General features: G+C 43.6%; 2 protein-coding genes across 2 annotated transcripts; one reads left to right on the forward strand and one right to left on the reverse strand.

Moving 5' to 3' along the window:
* Nucleotides 1–2,405: 2,405 nt before the first annotated feature.
* LOC124662273 (putative F-box/FBD/LRR-repeat protein At5g44950) lies at nucleotides 2,406–4,681 on the reverse strand. Its single transcript, XM_047200128.1, has 3 exons — nucleotides 3,572–4,681; nucleotides 3,351–3,485; nucleotides 2,406–3,219 (listed from the first exon to the last, which is right to left on the reverse strand). The coding sequence occupies exons 1-3, from the start codon at nucleotides 4,679–4,681 to the stop codon at nucleotides 2,812–2,814; spliced, it is 1,653 nt and encodes a 550-aa protein (XP_047056084.1). The 3' UTR covers nucleotides 2,406–2,811.
* Nucleotides 4,682–6,783: 2,102 nt separating this feature from the next.
* Nucleotides 6,784–11,321, forward strand: LOC124661120 (lipid droplet-associated hydrolase-like). The gene is made up of 12 exons (XM_047198975.1): nucleotides 6,784–7,048; nucleotides 7,192–7,271; nucleotides 7,369–7,440; nucleotides 7,526–7,554; nucleotides 9,439–9,489; nucleotides 9,677–9,727; nucleotides 9,877–9,936; nucleotides 10,005–10,087; nucleotides 10,384–10,531; nucleotides 10,617–10,667; nucleotides 10,827–10,931; nucleotides 11,028–11,321. The coding sequence occupies exons 1-12, from the start codon at nucleotides 6,984–6,986 to the stop codon at nucleotides 11,172–11,174; spliced, it is 942 nt and encodes a 313-aa protein (XP_047054931.1). The 5' UTR covers nucleotides 6,784–6,983; the 3' UTR covers nucleotides 11,175–11,321.
* The last annotated feature ends 2,110 nt before the right edge of the window (nucleotides 11,322–13,431 follow it).

The following is a 13,431-nucleotide window of genomic DNA, read 5'->3' on the forward strand; positions in this document are numbered from 1 at the left end:
GAAAAACAATTATATTATTGTGTTTTCTTGGGAAAAAAAACTTCCCGGTGATGTAGATGGCTACAAGAAACTTTACAAAGCTGGCCATAGCTAAGAAGATAAGTAACCAAAACTTCACCTGTCAGTAAACCACCGATACCCTATTATGAGGCCGTTACGCCTCTCAATTTGGAGTACTCAGTGGCTCGACTCTACCATGTAAAGATTAAGCAGGTATTGCTGATTTATACCAGAAGAAAATCACAGACTGTGCTTTGCCTTAGTATAGGATACTTGAACAAAAACATTCTCACAGAGCATATATGTACTGCTGCACTATAGATAGGGATGAAGTGAAAAATCTATAATTTATGGAGGGGGGGACTCAAAAGACTAAGTTTGTGAAACGGAACAGGCATGAGGTTCAACATGCATATTTTGAAGCCTGGAGACTTCAAAAGTGATATGTGTTCTATCAAACGAATACAAGATTCAAATCACTACAAAAAAAGGATATACATTTTGTAAAATACCCAAAACTTATCATGTAAACATTAAGTGGGCATCGCTGAATTATACCAGAAAAAAATCACAAAATATATTTTGCCTCAATATAGGATGCTTTAATAAAAGTAATATTGTAGAGCATTTATGTACTACCATTGCAGTATAGCTCGGAATGAGGACAAAATGTATAATCCAATGATGCAGAGCACATTCAAAAAGTCTAAGGAAGTTTATGAAACAGAACATGCATCAGGTTCAGCATGTAAAGCATGTATGACTAACTTGCTTGGGAAAAAGGCTTTGATGTTGTTGTTGTCAGATACACTCTAAGAAAAAGATGTACACGATAAATTAATGCAGGCTGCTAATAATCACGGCGATGAAATGCTAGAAATGTGTAACTGGCCAAACATTTCTTGAGAAATGACCACGATGACAAGAACCCAATTATAATTATTAGGGTACTAGCTTGTAGTTGCTTACGCATGGGTCACTATGGTAAGGGTAATACCCCGGTACAAGATAGATAGACCTATTGCTACACCTACAGAAGTTTTTCTTGAGGAAGGGATGAAAATGAATTCCATTTTAACCTATATGACCGAACCTCCAAAACAGTCATTTCATAGAAAATAAGAGTGGGGATATTAGTAAACGTAGACACGCTGCTGAACCTACATGACCCCATCTCAACATAAAAAATATATTTTCAGGAAAACGAAGAACACCATATCTATATGTATCACACCAGAGTCTTAATGAATTGAGCATGATGATAGCAACAAATATTGAGAAGAAAGAATCATGCATTCAAATAGAAAACTGAGCTTTGCTAGCAGTGGCGGGGCTGATGTACAAGGGTGAATCCAACGAATTTCATCGAACCTTCAAATGTTGACCAACGGGGGAAGATTCCCTCTCTTGGCTATACGTTGTCAGATAACACCCCGTTTAATTCGGTCCCGTTGGGACACAGAACCCTGGTGGGCTGGCTGCGCACTCACAAGTCTTGCCACTGAGCTAGCACTCACTAATCTAGTTTATCACTTGGTTTATTTGTGGAAGATACAACATAACAAGTGGAGATGAACCCAATGATTTTCTCCTCAAGCTTCGTCCCTCGCTACATGGATACACAATTGCACCATTGCTAAGACAAAAATCAGCAGAATATGCAGGCATATGTGCTTCCTCCAAGTATACAGCGAAATAATTTAACCAAGCATCCATTTATGTATTTCCTGAATAAACCATGTGCGTCGCATGCAAGAAATGAACGTGTTGTACTTTTGCCACTACACAGGTTCTTATTGACCAGAGCATCAAATAGATTGATATTTGGAGATGAACAATATTTGCATATCTACTCGGCCCATCCCTCTGTTATTTGTACCCAATCCCCCACCATTAGCCGGCTTGTCAAGCATTGGTATATTAATATTAATATTGCCAGGAAGAGACACACTTCTTCCTCACGGAACCTTGGTACTATTTTCACTACTGATTTGCTACAAACAAAATACATGTGTTATGTGTATGCTACATCCATGAATTATGCCAGACTATACAGAACTCAAATCCCCTAGTCACATAAATCCTGCCACACTAAGCTTCTACAGCTCTGCTTATATCCTCCAGTTCTTTATAGATGATTAAAACACGATACATCCATCATGTTAACACGCTGCTGATAGGATAGTAGAGAAATAATATTGATTAATCAAGTAGCATTTCTTACCAGCTTGTGCAGTTCACGTGGGAACGGGTCAGAAAAATCCAGTAGCACTTCTTCCTGACGTGCACAGTTCATAGAGGAACGAGGTCCGAAAAGTGCCAAACACTTTACCTTATTTATGACACCTTACAGATGTAAGTATACCGAAAAAATCAGCATTCAAACTTCACATGCTATTATTCTAAGAATGAAGGAAGTTAGGATAAATATAACTAATCCAATTGTGACATACAACCTCTCCAAGTTCATACATACATATAGTAACCACTGGTAGCAGCAGCTTACAATACAGGACCAAACAGCAAAGAAACAACGACAACCAACCAAACATAACAAATTTAAAACGATAGAAAATTAACTATTGACAACCCCCTTCAACCAGCAAGCTCAGATTTGAAGCTTGAGCATAGACATTACCTCCTCAACCCCAGTATAATCTTGAGCAGGCCACAAAATACTCCATCACCGAATGAAGTAGATCCTTTCCTAGACCATCAGAACTTAGAAGGCTAGGAAATAGGCTACAGACAAAAGTAGCAACATAAAATGTGAGCTAAGGACAGAAGACAAGGCAATCTTCCAAATGGTCATCAAAGTAGAAGTGATTTCTTCCTTATTAGCTCCATACAATCATAGCATTCTCCAGAGGGGATGTCAAACGGATCAGCCATTGACAAATCATGGGTATGCCTGTTGTGTGTGAAATTATCCCTAGAACCACGACCACATGTCAGTTCAATTCGAGCATCTTGAGAAGCTCTATTTTCAATTTGTAGCAGCCTGCGTTGATTAGCAAACCAGTTTTGCTGGCGGTGGTAAACCAATGAGATTTTCATTTCCTTTAGCACTTTCGCATTCAAAATAAAGAACTTGGCGAAGCTAATAGATGACCCCGTGATGCTGTTATAATTCTTCAACACCACTACTTTGAGATGGAGCTCAAGGCATTCAATGGGATCATACTTCAGGACATCATCCTTATCCCTCGATGGCTGGAACTGGAGACAGAGAGAACGAACAATAAAAAAGAGGTTGCCAACAGGTTAGCGATGTGGTAGTTGGCTAGATTACATGTCGAATCAAATGCTGATTTTGACATCTAAGGCAAGCAACTATGATATGCACTCACAATGACATACAGCCTCTCCAAGTTTGGGAAGCACTTGAGGAAGTTAGCCACTGTACCCTGATTGGGGCCAGTAGATCCAAGAGCCAAAACCCTCACGGTGTGCATTTTGGTTGCCAAGCCGACAACAATCATTTTCTGCAGAAATATAAAACAAGTGCAAGTAAGAACAATAGCCTGCATATATGAATGCTGAATGAGAAATGGTTGAAGACTGCTGGTACCTGAAAAACCATGTTTCCGAATTGAAGTTCTGATATGTCTTCAGATAGTATACCCAATATCTTCAGTTTAGGTGCCGAGATTATCCGTATAGTCGTTGGACCATACTTTGGATCAAGTGGCAGCAACCTCTCGAGGGACGGGGCGTCCTCGACGACCAATTCTTGTAACAGGACACCTTTGTTCCTACTGTCGGCGCTGAGGCCTAAACTCTTGAGAGTTTGGGAGCTGATGCATAGGCGACCGATGCCAAGATTGTCCTCGAGCTCAAGGCTTTCCAGTAGAGTGCAGCCAGAGAGCAAGCTCTGAAGAGCATCCTCCGAGATGGTGACCCTATGCAAGGTCAGCTGCTTGAGGCGCGGAAACTTGAGGGCCAGCTGAACAATAAAGTTGGGGAAAATGCAGTTGTGAAATTTGGCCACGCGGAGTGTGGGCGCGAACCGAAACACAGCCGATGGCAGCTGCCACATGTACATCTTCTTCTTGGCATCGGACGAGTCCCTGTAGGTGTAGGAGAGCTCGAGCTCCTGCAGATTGTCCAGGGCCCGAGAACGAATCCAGCCCACGATCTTGTGATAACAGTCGGTGGTGAAGAGGCGGAGCGAGAAGCGGCGCGCGGGGCCGGGATGCTCGGAGATGATCTTGTGGATCAGGTCGACGGTGAAACGGCCCTTGCTCTTGAGTTCGTAGTCCGCCACTAGGTCCAGAGGAGTGGAGCGCCAGAGCGGGCGCCACCGGCGAGAGATGGCCTGCGTGCGGACGCGTTCCTTGGTGGGGATACGCAAGAGGATTGTGTCGAGGAGGTGGTCGGGGAGGCGGCTGATGAAATCCCCATCGGATGGAACTTGGTCGTCGACCAGATGGAACTTACGCTTCCTGGAAGCCTGCGCCGCCGCCGCCGCCGCCGCCGTCGCAGCGGCCGCCACGGCAGCTGCCTCCTTCGCATCTAGTGCCAAAGCGGAAGCCCTCGCAGCCGCCACAGCCGCCTCCTTCGCGGCAGCCTTCTTCTCCTTGGCAGTCGCTGCAGCCGCCGCTGCATCCTTCGCAGCAGCCGCCGCCAAGTCCTTGGCAGCCGCAGCAGCAGCCGAGGCCGCCGCCGCCACCGCCTCCATGGCTGGCGAGAGAAGCGGGAGCGAGGGTTTGGGGCTTGGTAGGTGGTAGAGATGTGTGGTCGGGGAGCGAAGATTTTAGGAATCAAGGGTTTGTTGGACTTTGGGGAATCGATTCAACGGCAGCCTTAAAAAAAACTGGCGAGTTTCATTTCTAGCAGCCAACGCTTTTTTTTAGTGGATGGAGATAAGAGTTCCAAAAAGGAAAGCATTTTCCCCGTTCAAAACAAATCAATCAGCAGTATACTCCCTCTATCTTAAAAAGTATGTCACATATCCCTCCATCCTCAAATAACTGGATAACTAGCTTCAAACTTTGTTCAAAAAAAGTGTACTTTATTTTTAAAGGAATGCGTTAGGGAAGCCCCTACAGTGATTTTGTTTTCAAAATAAGAACCTAAATTCGTGTCCGAGGAACTTGAACCTAGGTGGCTAGATTGTACCGTCACTTCCCTAACTAAGTGAGCTAGCTAGGCTCATTCTTAAGAGTGTACTCATATCTTTACAACGCACTTTAAAGTACTAAAATTATTTCTCTCTTATTGCACGAAAATCAAACTCAATAATATTGAGCACTCGTTCTCCTTGTTTTTTACATGCATTTACCTCATTGGAGAGGGAAGAATTAAAGAGGAAACATGCATCTTCCCAATGCATTTTTCGTTCCACTTTATAATTTATCTTGAAAATCCCGCATGTACACTTATTTGTGGGCGGAGGGAGTACTGTATATTTTTTCGCCAAAGTTCATCCTTATAAAATTTGAAAAAGCATATATAGCAGAAAAAATCGATATTCATATTAACAAATGTATATAGTATAAAAAGTATGCCATGATGATTCTTATAGCATTAAATTTGGTATTTGATTTGGTTTTATAGAAGTTTGGGTTTGTTGATCTTCGTTTGGATGGTCTGGCTCTTCATATTAAAACCCTTCATACACATGACTTGTTGAAGAAAATACCATTGAATTGTATTCAACGCTTTTTCAATATCTATTTTAGTAGAGCATCATTTATTTTCTTCCTATGAAACCCATAAATTATTATGGAGGACCATCATCCTTTATATATAAAAGCCATTCAGTAGCTCATGAACTGGCAAAGTTTAGTGTTGATTCAAATTTTTCATGTAACTGGGGCGATGACCCTCCTAGTTTTATTTTGCCAGCTCTTGCAAACGATGTAAATATCTTTGATAATCAATAAAGCTAGTCAAATGGCATTCCCTAAAAAAAACCATTCGGATTGGCCGAATAACCTTTTGTGCAATATCTGTAACTCGGTTTGTGCCCACTTTCATGAATATTTTGAAGCTAACAAAGTTCTAAATAGTTTGGGTTAAAAAAAACTAGAAGAGACGAAGGGAGTACTTTGTTTTGAGTTGCAACGATGAGAAACTTGCTTAGTGAATATGGCTTTGTAGTAGTGGCATACATGTGGGGCGACAACATATGAGAAGTTCAATGTCTTACCATTTAGGTGGGAAATCAAGATAGCTTTAATTGGTTGTGTGTGACAATAACTTTGTTGAAGGCATTGTTTTGAGTATTTTAGGTAAAACCTAAAATCTAAGATCTATAATTTAACGACGAAGGGCGTTTGTACACCTTTTTCTTATTAGAGGCACCCTTTTGAAAAATTTGGACTTCACATGTTGCATTGGTAGTGTTTGTCATGTTGGTACAACAAACGGCATAGCAGGACTTTTATTTTTTTAGCTATTTTTTCTTAGCTGTGTGTATATGTACTGCATTAGAATATTATATTGTTGCAGAGATAATTGACATCTTTATGACATTAATATATTCTCTTTATCTAGAGAAAAAACAGGCGAGTCTGAAGAGTGCAGACTGCAGAGTGCACACCGCTCACGTGCTTCCCCCGATCCGATTGGAAAGGTAGCTGACTGAACCCCACAAGGTCAGTCTCCAACTCTCCACTGCCACTCTGAATTCTGAACCTCTCTCCTCCGGCGGCCGGCGCCCGCTCCCGGCGAGTCCCCGCCGCACCCCCTCCCCCGTCTCTCGCTCCGTCTGGATGGGTAAGCACCTATCTCCGCTCCCACGAATCAAATCCCCGACGATCTCAACTCGAAATTGTTCCCCCTCTAAATCCACTCAGGATCGTGCCTCCGCGCGGCTGATTTCCGGTGCAGAACACAGGTAATAGGTGTTGTTACCTTGACCTGATCTCTCCTAGCTAGCTCGGCTCACGGTGCGGTGCTCTACCGGGTAGCTCTCCAGGCTGTTTAGACCGGCGGCCTGCGGCGGCGGGACGAGGCTTTCGAGCACCGGATCCGGTATGGAGAGAGGGAGGCTACTCGCGCCGAGGGAGCAGGCCACGGCCAGGGTGTGCATGGTCTCCAGGTACCCGGCCGCGGCGGCTCTATTCGCTTCAGAACTCTGAGCTATCAAGTGCCAACTAGAGTTCAGAGCTGTATTCGCTTCAGGTGTTCATTTCATGGCTGTTACTTGTGTGTTACTAATAAGAGCAAGAAAATCCACTGCAGCTTCGCGACGGAGTTGCTCGAGATAAGATCCAGAGAGCCATCGCCGCCGCTTCACGTGCTAGTCATCCCCGGCAATCCAGGTAGGTACAAGTTATATCCCTTTTTCGTGTGCTGGAATGCTCATGGGTGCAGGACCAGGGCTGTATATTTGCTCTGATGTTTATGTACGCGTGGCAGGTATTGTTGGATTCTACAAGGACTTTGTTGAAGCCCTCTACGAAAACCTTGGTGGGCAGGCATCGGTTACGGGTAAGCTCGCTTGATCCGTGCGTATTTTGCTGATGTATTGTCGATGCGAGTTGCTGCTTGCTGATGAAGCTTGTACATTGTGCAGCAATTGGGCATATTTCACATAGCCAGAAGGTAATGATACAACTTTCTTCAGGCTTATTCATAGCATCATGTTGATTTGGTGATGAATCGACATGGGACAGTCACATGTATTGTTTATAGATCGTCAAAAAACATGTATTGTTTATATGTATGGCAGACAGTAAAATGATGATGCATTATCTGGGATTAGTCATAGCTCCGTAGCATTGGATGTTCTTTGTAGTTTTCTTTACAGATGATTTAGAACTAATACATAAATGCAACTGTCCAAAATATGCAGCGTGTTAGGGAATTCCTGTCTTGGTTCTTAGGGTTGTTGCTATCTTGGTTGAGGTTACAAACTTCTATGGAGAATTGGTCTCCCACATTCCACTTACTTCTGTACTCTGTTACTACTTGTTATGATAAACGTTGGTTCTACCGAATGTGGTAGTTAAAGAAAGAAACTATTATGTTTTTGGTGTATCAGTCGTCAAAATTTCCATCCTAAGTTTTCTTTGTCACTACCATGTTCAGAAATCAGTCTACCAAATAAGCTTTGCAAATGTACATTGTCTTTATGATCCATTGGCGTTAATATACTATGATGAAGCTTGGTTTCTATTGCTTAGTCAATATTTTAATATTTCGGCTTCTAGCGACTCAGACCCCCAACCCTAACCCGCCCCCGCGCGGCGGCGCCGCGCCGCCGCCGGGGTGCCCACCTCCGCCCTCCCACTCCAGCCCTCCCCCCGGCGTTCTCCTCTCCGCCGCCGCTGCCGGGAGCGCCGCCAGGCAAAGCCTGGTCGGTGTGGTGGCGGCAGCGGCCATCCTCCTGGCGCCGAGTTGCGGCGACGACGGCGCTCGTTGTCCTCTCCCGCGGCGTTGGTGCAGCGAAGGGACGGCGGCCACGGCGGATCCGGGGACCGCAAGATGCAGTGGCGCCTCCTTTCAATCTGATCCGGTCCCCATGGGGATCGGGCGGAGGGGATGGGCGGGCTCCTGCGGGCAGCGGTGTGCGGGATTCGTTTGTGTCCCTTCCGCTTCACGAGGGTGCCTGGAGTTTCTACTCTAGGCATGGCGGTGGCGGTCTTCTCTTCCGCCGGAGCAGATCGGCTAGTTGTGTGGCTAGCCGTGGCGAATCTCGCGATCTGTCGCCTAGCTCCCAATGGCGAGGCGCAGCTGCCGGTGAAAGCCGGCCCGGACTTCGGTCATGGCGGATGATGGCGGCGTGCTTCGTCGTTACCTTGTTGAAGGCATTGTCTCCGCAGCTCGCGTTCTTCGCCCGGGCTGCTCCGGGAAATCCTAGACCCGGGTCTCCCGGATCGGACGATGGCGGCGCGCAACGCTGTTCTCCCTGTTGGGGGCATCGTTTTTGGAGCAGACAACGGATGGCGGTGGTGCTGAGGTGGAGTGGTGTGCTTTCGCTGTGTCGACGTCGTCGAGTCGCCGCGGCATGGTGCAGTGGTGTCTCGGGACGGATGTAGTGTGATGGACTCGCGCATGATGGTGGAGTCGTCTGGCGCCGTGGCGACATCGATGACAGGCCTGGCATGGTCAATGCGATGATCTCTTTTGAAGATGGAGTTGAGGAAGACGGCGGTAGCAACTTCTATGGCGTAGGCGTTGGCGTATGCTGGGAGTCTGCTTGACTGGATGTGCTTCTCATCTGCTATTGGGCGGCCCGGGAAGGCATTTGGTTTTTGGTTGATGTGAGTTGGTGAATTGTCACCCCCTTCATCCCTCTCGTAGGTTTAGCGAGGTGGCTTCGAGTTTGATCTTTTGTATTGCTCTTGTAAGGTGTTGTGAATAATCTAATAAAAAAAGCCGTGTGCATCCTTTGGATGCAGAAGCTGGGGCGATATTTCCCCCATTTCGAAAAAAAAAATATTTTAATATTTCTACTGCATTTGATCTTTACACTATCCAAGACAGGATTGTGAGCGTGGAAGATTATTTTCGTTGCAGGAACAAATTGATCACAAGGTTCGTTTGGCATGTTTGATTTCTTATTTCAGTTCAAAGTTCTCTTTGTAATTTTGTTCCTGTCGCAACAGCTTTTTATCTGCCATGACTTCAAAAGGAAAAACACTTGGAAATTAAAAAGTGCCATATCGCAGTTCTTCGTACTGTGGTTATAACAGTTTCCTGTTTCACATGTCCATCTTTGCAGGTTGATTTTCTTGAGCAAGAGGTTCTGCATACCGAGCAATCAATAATTCTGGTATGTTTTTTTCTTCCCTACCACAAGCTCTTTGGTTCAGTTTGGTCCGTTCTATGCTAGGTTGATATGTGGGTATCTTTGTATACTTCTGTACTCGGTTTTCTTTTATAGAAAGTGCAGCTTAACTCTAGTTCTTCAATTAAATGAAGGTGGGTCATTCTATTGGTGCATACATAGGTCTGGAGATATTCAAGAGACTCCAGAAAAAGGTTGAGTATTGGTCCTCCTTTCGTGAAGTACATATTTGTTGATTCATTATTTTTACTCTTCTAGACAGGTGAACTTTTTTGTAGGGCTATACCCATTTTTGTCATTAAACAAGAGCTCTATGAAGCAATCAACAATTGGATATATTGCAAGGTACAAAAATCTATCAGCACAATACCTTGTTGCTATGCTGCCCAAACTTCTATCTAAACCAAATAAGGTGATGTGCTTGCATGACAACATGAGCATTGATAGTCAAGTCGAGTGATAAGTCGACTGATATCTGGTTGAATAATAGATATCTGCATCTATTTCTTTTTGTGACTTATATCTCATACGGGGTTAACCAATACCTAACTTTTGAGTTCAGTGTTGAAGCAATTACCTTGTCCATTACCAAATGAGCATCTCCTTTTTCTGAAATTTGTGTTTTCAAATGGACATGTCAGGTCATCTCTCCTTAGTAAAGGGGTTAGTTTGCTTGTGTCTTTTATTGGCTCACTCCAACCTTCAGTTACAAGGAGCATTGTGAGACGGTTCCTTGGATCTTCTTGGTCTGCAGCTGCTGTCGATGCTGGTTGTAGCCATCTCTTGCAGGTGAGTTTTGAACTTAGAAGCCCATAATTATTCGTTATCTTAAAAAGTATTGAGGAATTTGCTCATTTTTGTACAAAACGTGCAGTACCACACGATGCACAATGTGCTTTTCATGGCAAAGACAGAATTCCTAAAGGTAATTCACAACATTGTCAATGCTAAATTCAACCAGATTATCAGTCACAAGAGTCAAGAGTATTATTACGGCAGTTCCATCACTTACAGTACTAAGCTATAGATTATTCCTGTTTTACTTGCTTACCAGTCAGTTATTTACTATGTTACTGTTTTTCAGCTTCATGAAAAACCAGACTGGAATTTCATTAGAGCAAAACAAGACCAAATTGCTTTTTTGTTTGGTGTGGATGATCACTGGGGTCCTTTAGCTCACATGGAAGAGGTGAACAGTTCTCATTTGTTAACCCAATGGCATTGTTCTGTTAATATGTGGATATCTTAGCTCACAGTATTTTTTTCTTCGAATATTCAATTACAGATCTCAAAGCATGCTCCTGGGGTTGCCTTGTCGGTCGAGAAAGAAGGTCACACACATGGCTACTGCTGCACGGAGGCTGGGTCCTTCTGGGTTGCTGACTATGTTGCGAACTTGATTAAAAACCAAATGATCATCAGAGATACCTGATTACACGCACTCATCTCATTTGGACGAAGTAATATAGGACTGCGGCGCCGGACCCCGGCTAGTATTACCTACCTTGTTTACGCTAATCCATTCGAAGGATCACAAATCTCAGAATTCAGATACTGAATACTAGTATATTTCTATCTTCGGGCAGGTTGCAATGTTGGTTTGGCTCCGCCAAAATGTCTTTTAGTTGAAAATGAAGGTATATAGTCATCAACTAGTTCCCACATTATACAACTACTGTATTTAAAGTTTATGCATGTACATCTCTCCAAGGAGTAAATGAACTTCTTGCAGACATTAAGGTGTATAAATTTGTTGGAACTAATTTTCAACTAGGTGATTAGATTAATTTTAAACTTTTTTTTTGTTTTGAGTTGCACTTGTAATAGAGTCACCGGCTTGAAGCTGCGGCAGTACGCACACACAAAGCTGCGATCATGCGTGAAGATAAGCTGCGATCATGTTGATGCATGCAGATCGTGGCCGCTTGGCTTAGCTAGGAATAGGTAAGGTGGTTTAGCCATTGCGTGGGCTTATTTAAGGCATTGTAAACAAGTTTTATTGTGGCCTACGGGGTTACGGGCAGTAAAAACAATGTAGTCATTATGTCCACGAAGGAAGCATATATTCTAGGCAAAGCCTTTGCATGTTCTTCGTTGGTCTATCTTTGTGTGTTCTTGAGTTTCCACATGTGTGCGTGTCGTGTGTGGTCTTGTGAAGTAGAAGAGAAGAAGAGGAGTTGCAAGGTGCAGCTCCAACAAAATTAACAATTACTTGCAATAGAAACAGATTGCCCTCGAAGAAAGCATTTCAAGAGAACGACCAAGATAATGAAAGCAGAAATTCAATCTAGTTGTTTTTTGTCCGTACCCGTAAGACATAATCCCACATACATAACTGAATAAGTGATACAAACAACCCAGAGAGTGGGGTTTGTTGACAATCCAAAATCATAATTGGAGAGTAAAACACGTCAAGCTCATCGCACAATGTCCTGTCACGCTGCAAGTGTTTTCTAGAGTCCAGACACACCTTAAACAATTATACTGGATGAAGGTATGGATTGATGGCCCTGCATGTCGGAAATAATGAAACATTGAGCATAGTATTAGTTTACTGTGCATATTGATAAACCCGGCATTGAGGTAATATATCAAAAATAAATTATTAAATTTCTACTGAACAAGATATATTACAATGTAATCCAGGTATCAAATGTTAACATGTTCCACATAAGTTGGCATTTATCAATTCTGCTTGAGTTACCACCAATCTTACACATTTGGATGAATTTTCTGACCATGCTATCTCAGCATATATCTGCTTATAACTTGGTATAGACACTTATAATATGAAAATGAGTATATACATATTCATTTAAATTATATACTTACAGATGTTGGGACATAGAGTGCATGGATGTCAAGTTCTTTGTAGCTTTCGCGGCGAGTGTTAATGACTGTTTTGTACTTGATGACGCCACGTGCCATGGCGAACTCTCCTGTCCCACCCATAATGGCCATCTCGCCTTCCATAAGATACTGCCCCATCACTGCAAGTGTGGACCCTCTGAACCTATTTTAGGATTGAAGAGCAATATCATGTAGTATCACCGTGAAATTGAACAGACAATATTTACCATGTAAGTTATTTATCAAAAACTTCTAGTCCTGACTCCTGAAGCAGTGAATTCTTATGCACGAACCTGGGATCTTGGAACACCATGCTGAAATAATGGAACCAGCCGGGACCATCTATGTCTGCCTGCACTTGCATCCCTTTTGCACGAGCTACAATTGTCGCATCGGGTTCAGGCGCATCGGTGACTGTCCAATCGATAACAGTGGTCGTACCAAACCATGATCGGTGGCCCGAATTAACTGTAACCACCTGGTTGTGGTCTGGTCCATCAATTACTTGGTGCAAGTACAGACGCAAGTTTATCTCACGCTCACAGGGAATAATGGGGCACATGAAGGAAGGATCAGCCATGGCAACAATGAAATGCGAGAGGAAGAGAAGGGACAGGACGGAGAAAGGCCAGGCCATGGCTAGGATTATCGGCTCTCAAAGGAAGTACTCTTCCCTTTTGTGTTGTGTGAGGGATGCAGATGTGATGGACTGTATTTAAAGTGTTCAAGAGCATATGCATTCCTGATCCTTAGTGCACTGGTGCTGCTTAGTTCAAACAGAGGTTCCATTGGTGTGAGAGTATGATTGTTTACAGCAATCATTTTTTCTAGTTCTGGCG

Source organism: Lolium rigidum, chromosome 6 (assembly GCF_022539505.1).
Source record: "Lolium rigidum isolate FL_2022 chromosome 6, APGP_CSIRO_Lrig_0.1, whole genome shotgun sequence".
NCBI lineage: Eukaryota > Viridiplantae > Streptophyta > Magnoliopsida > Poales > Poaceae > Lolium > Lolium rigidum.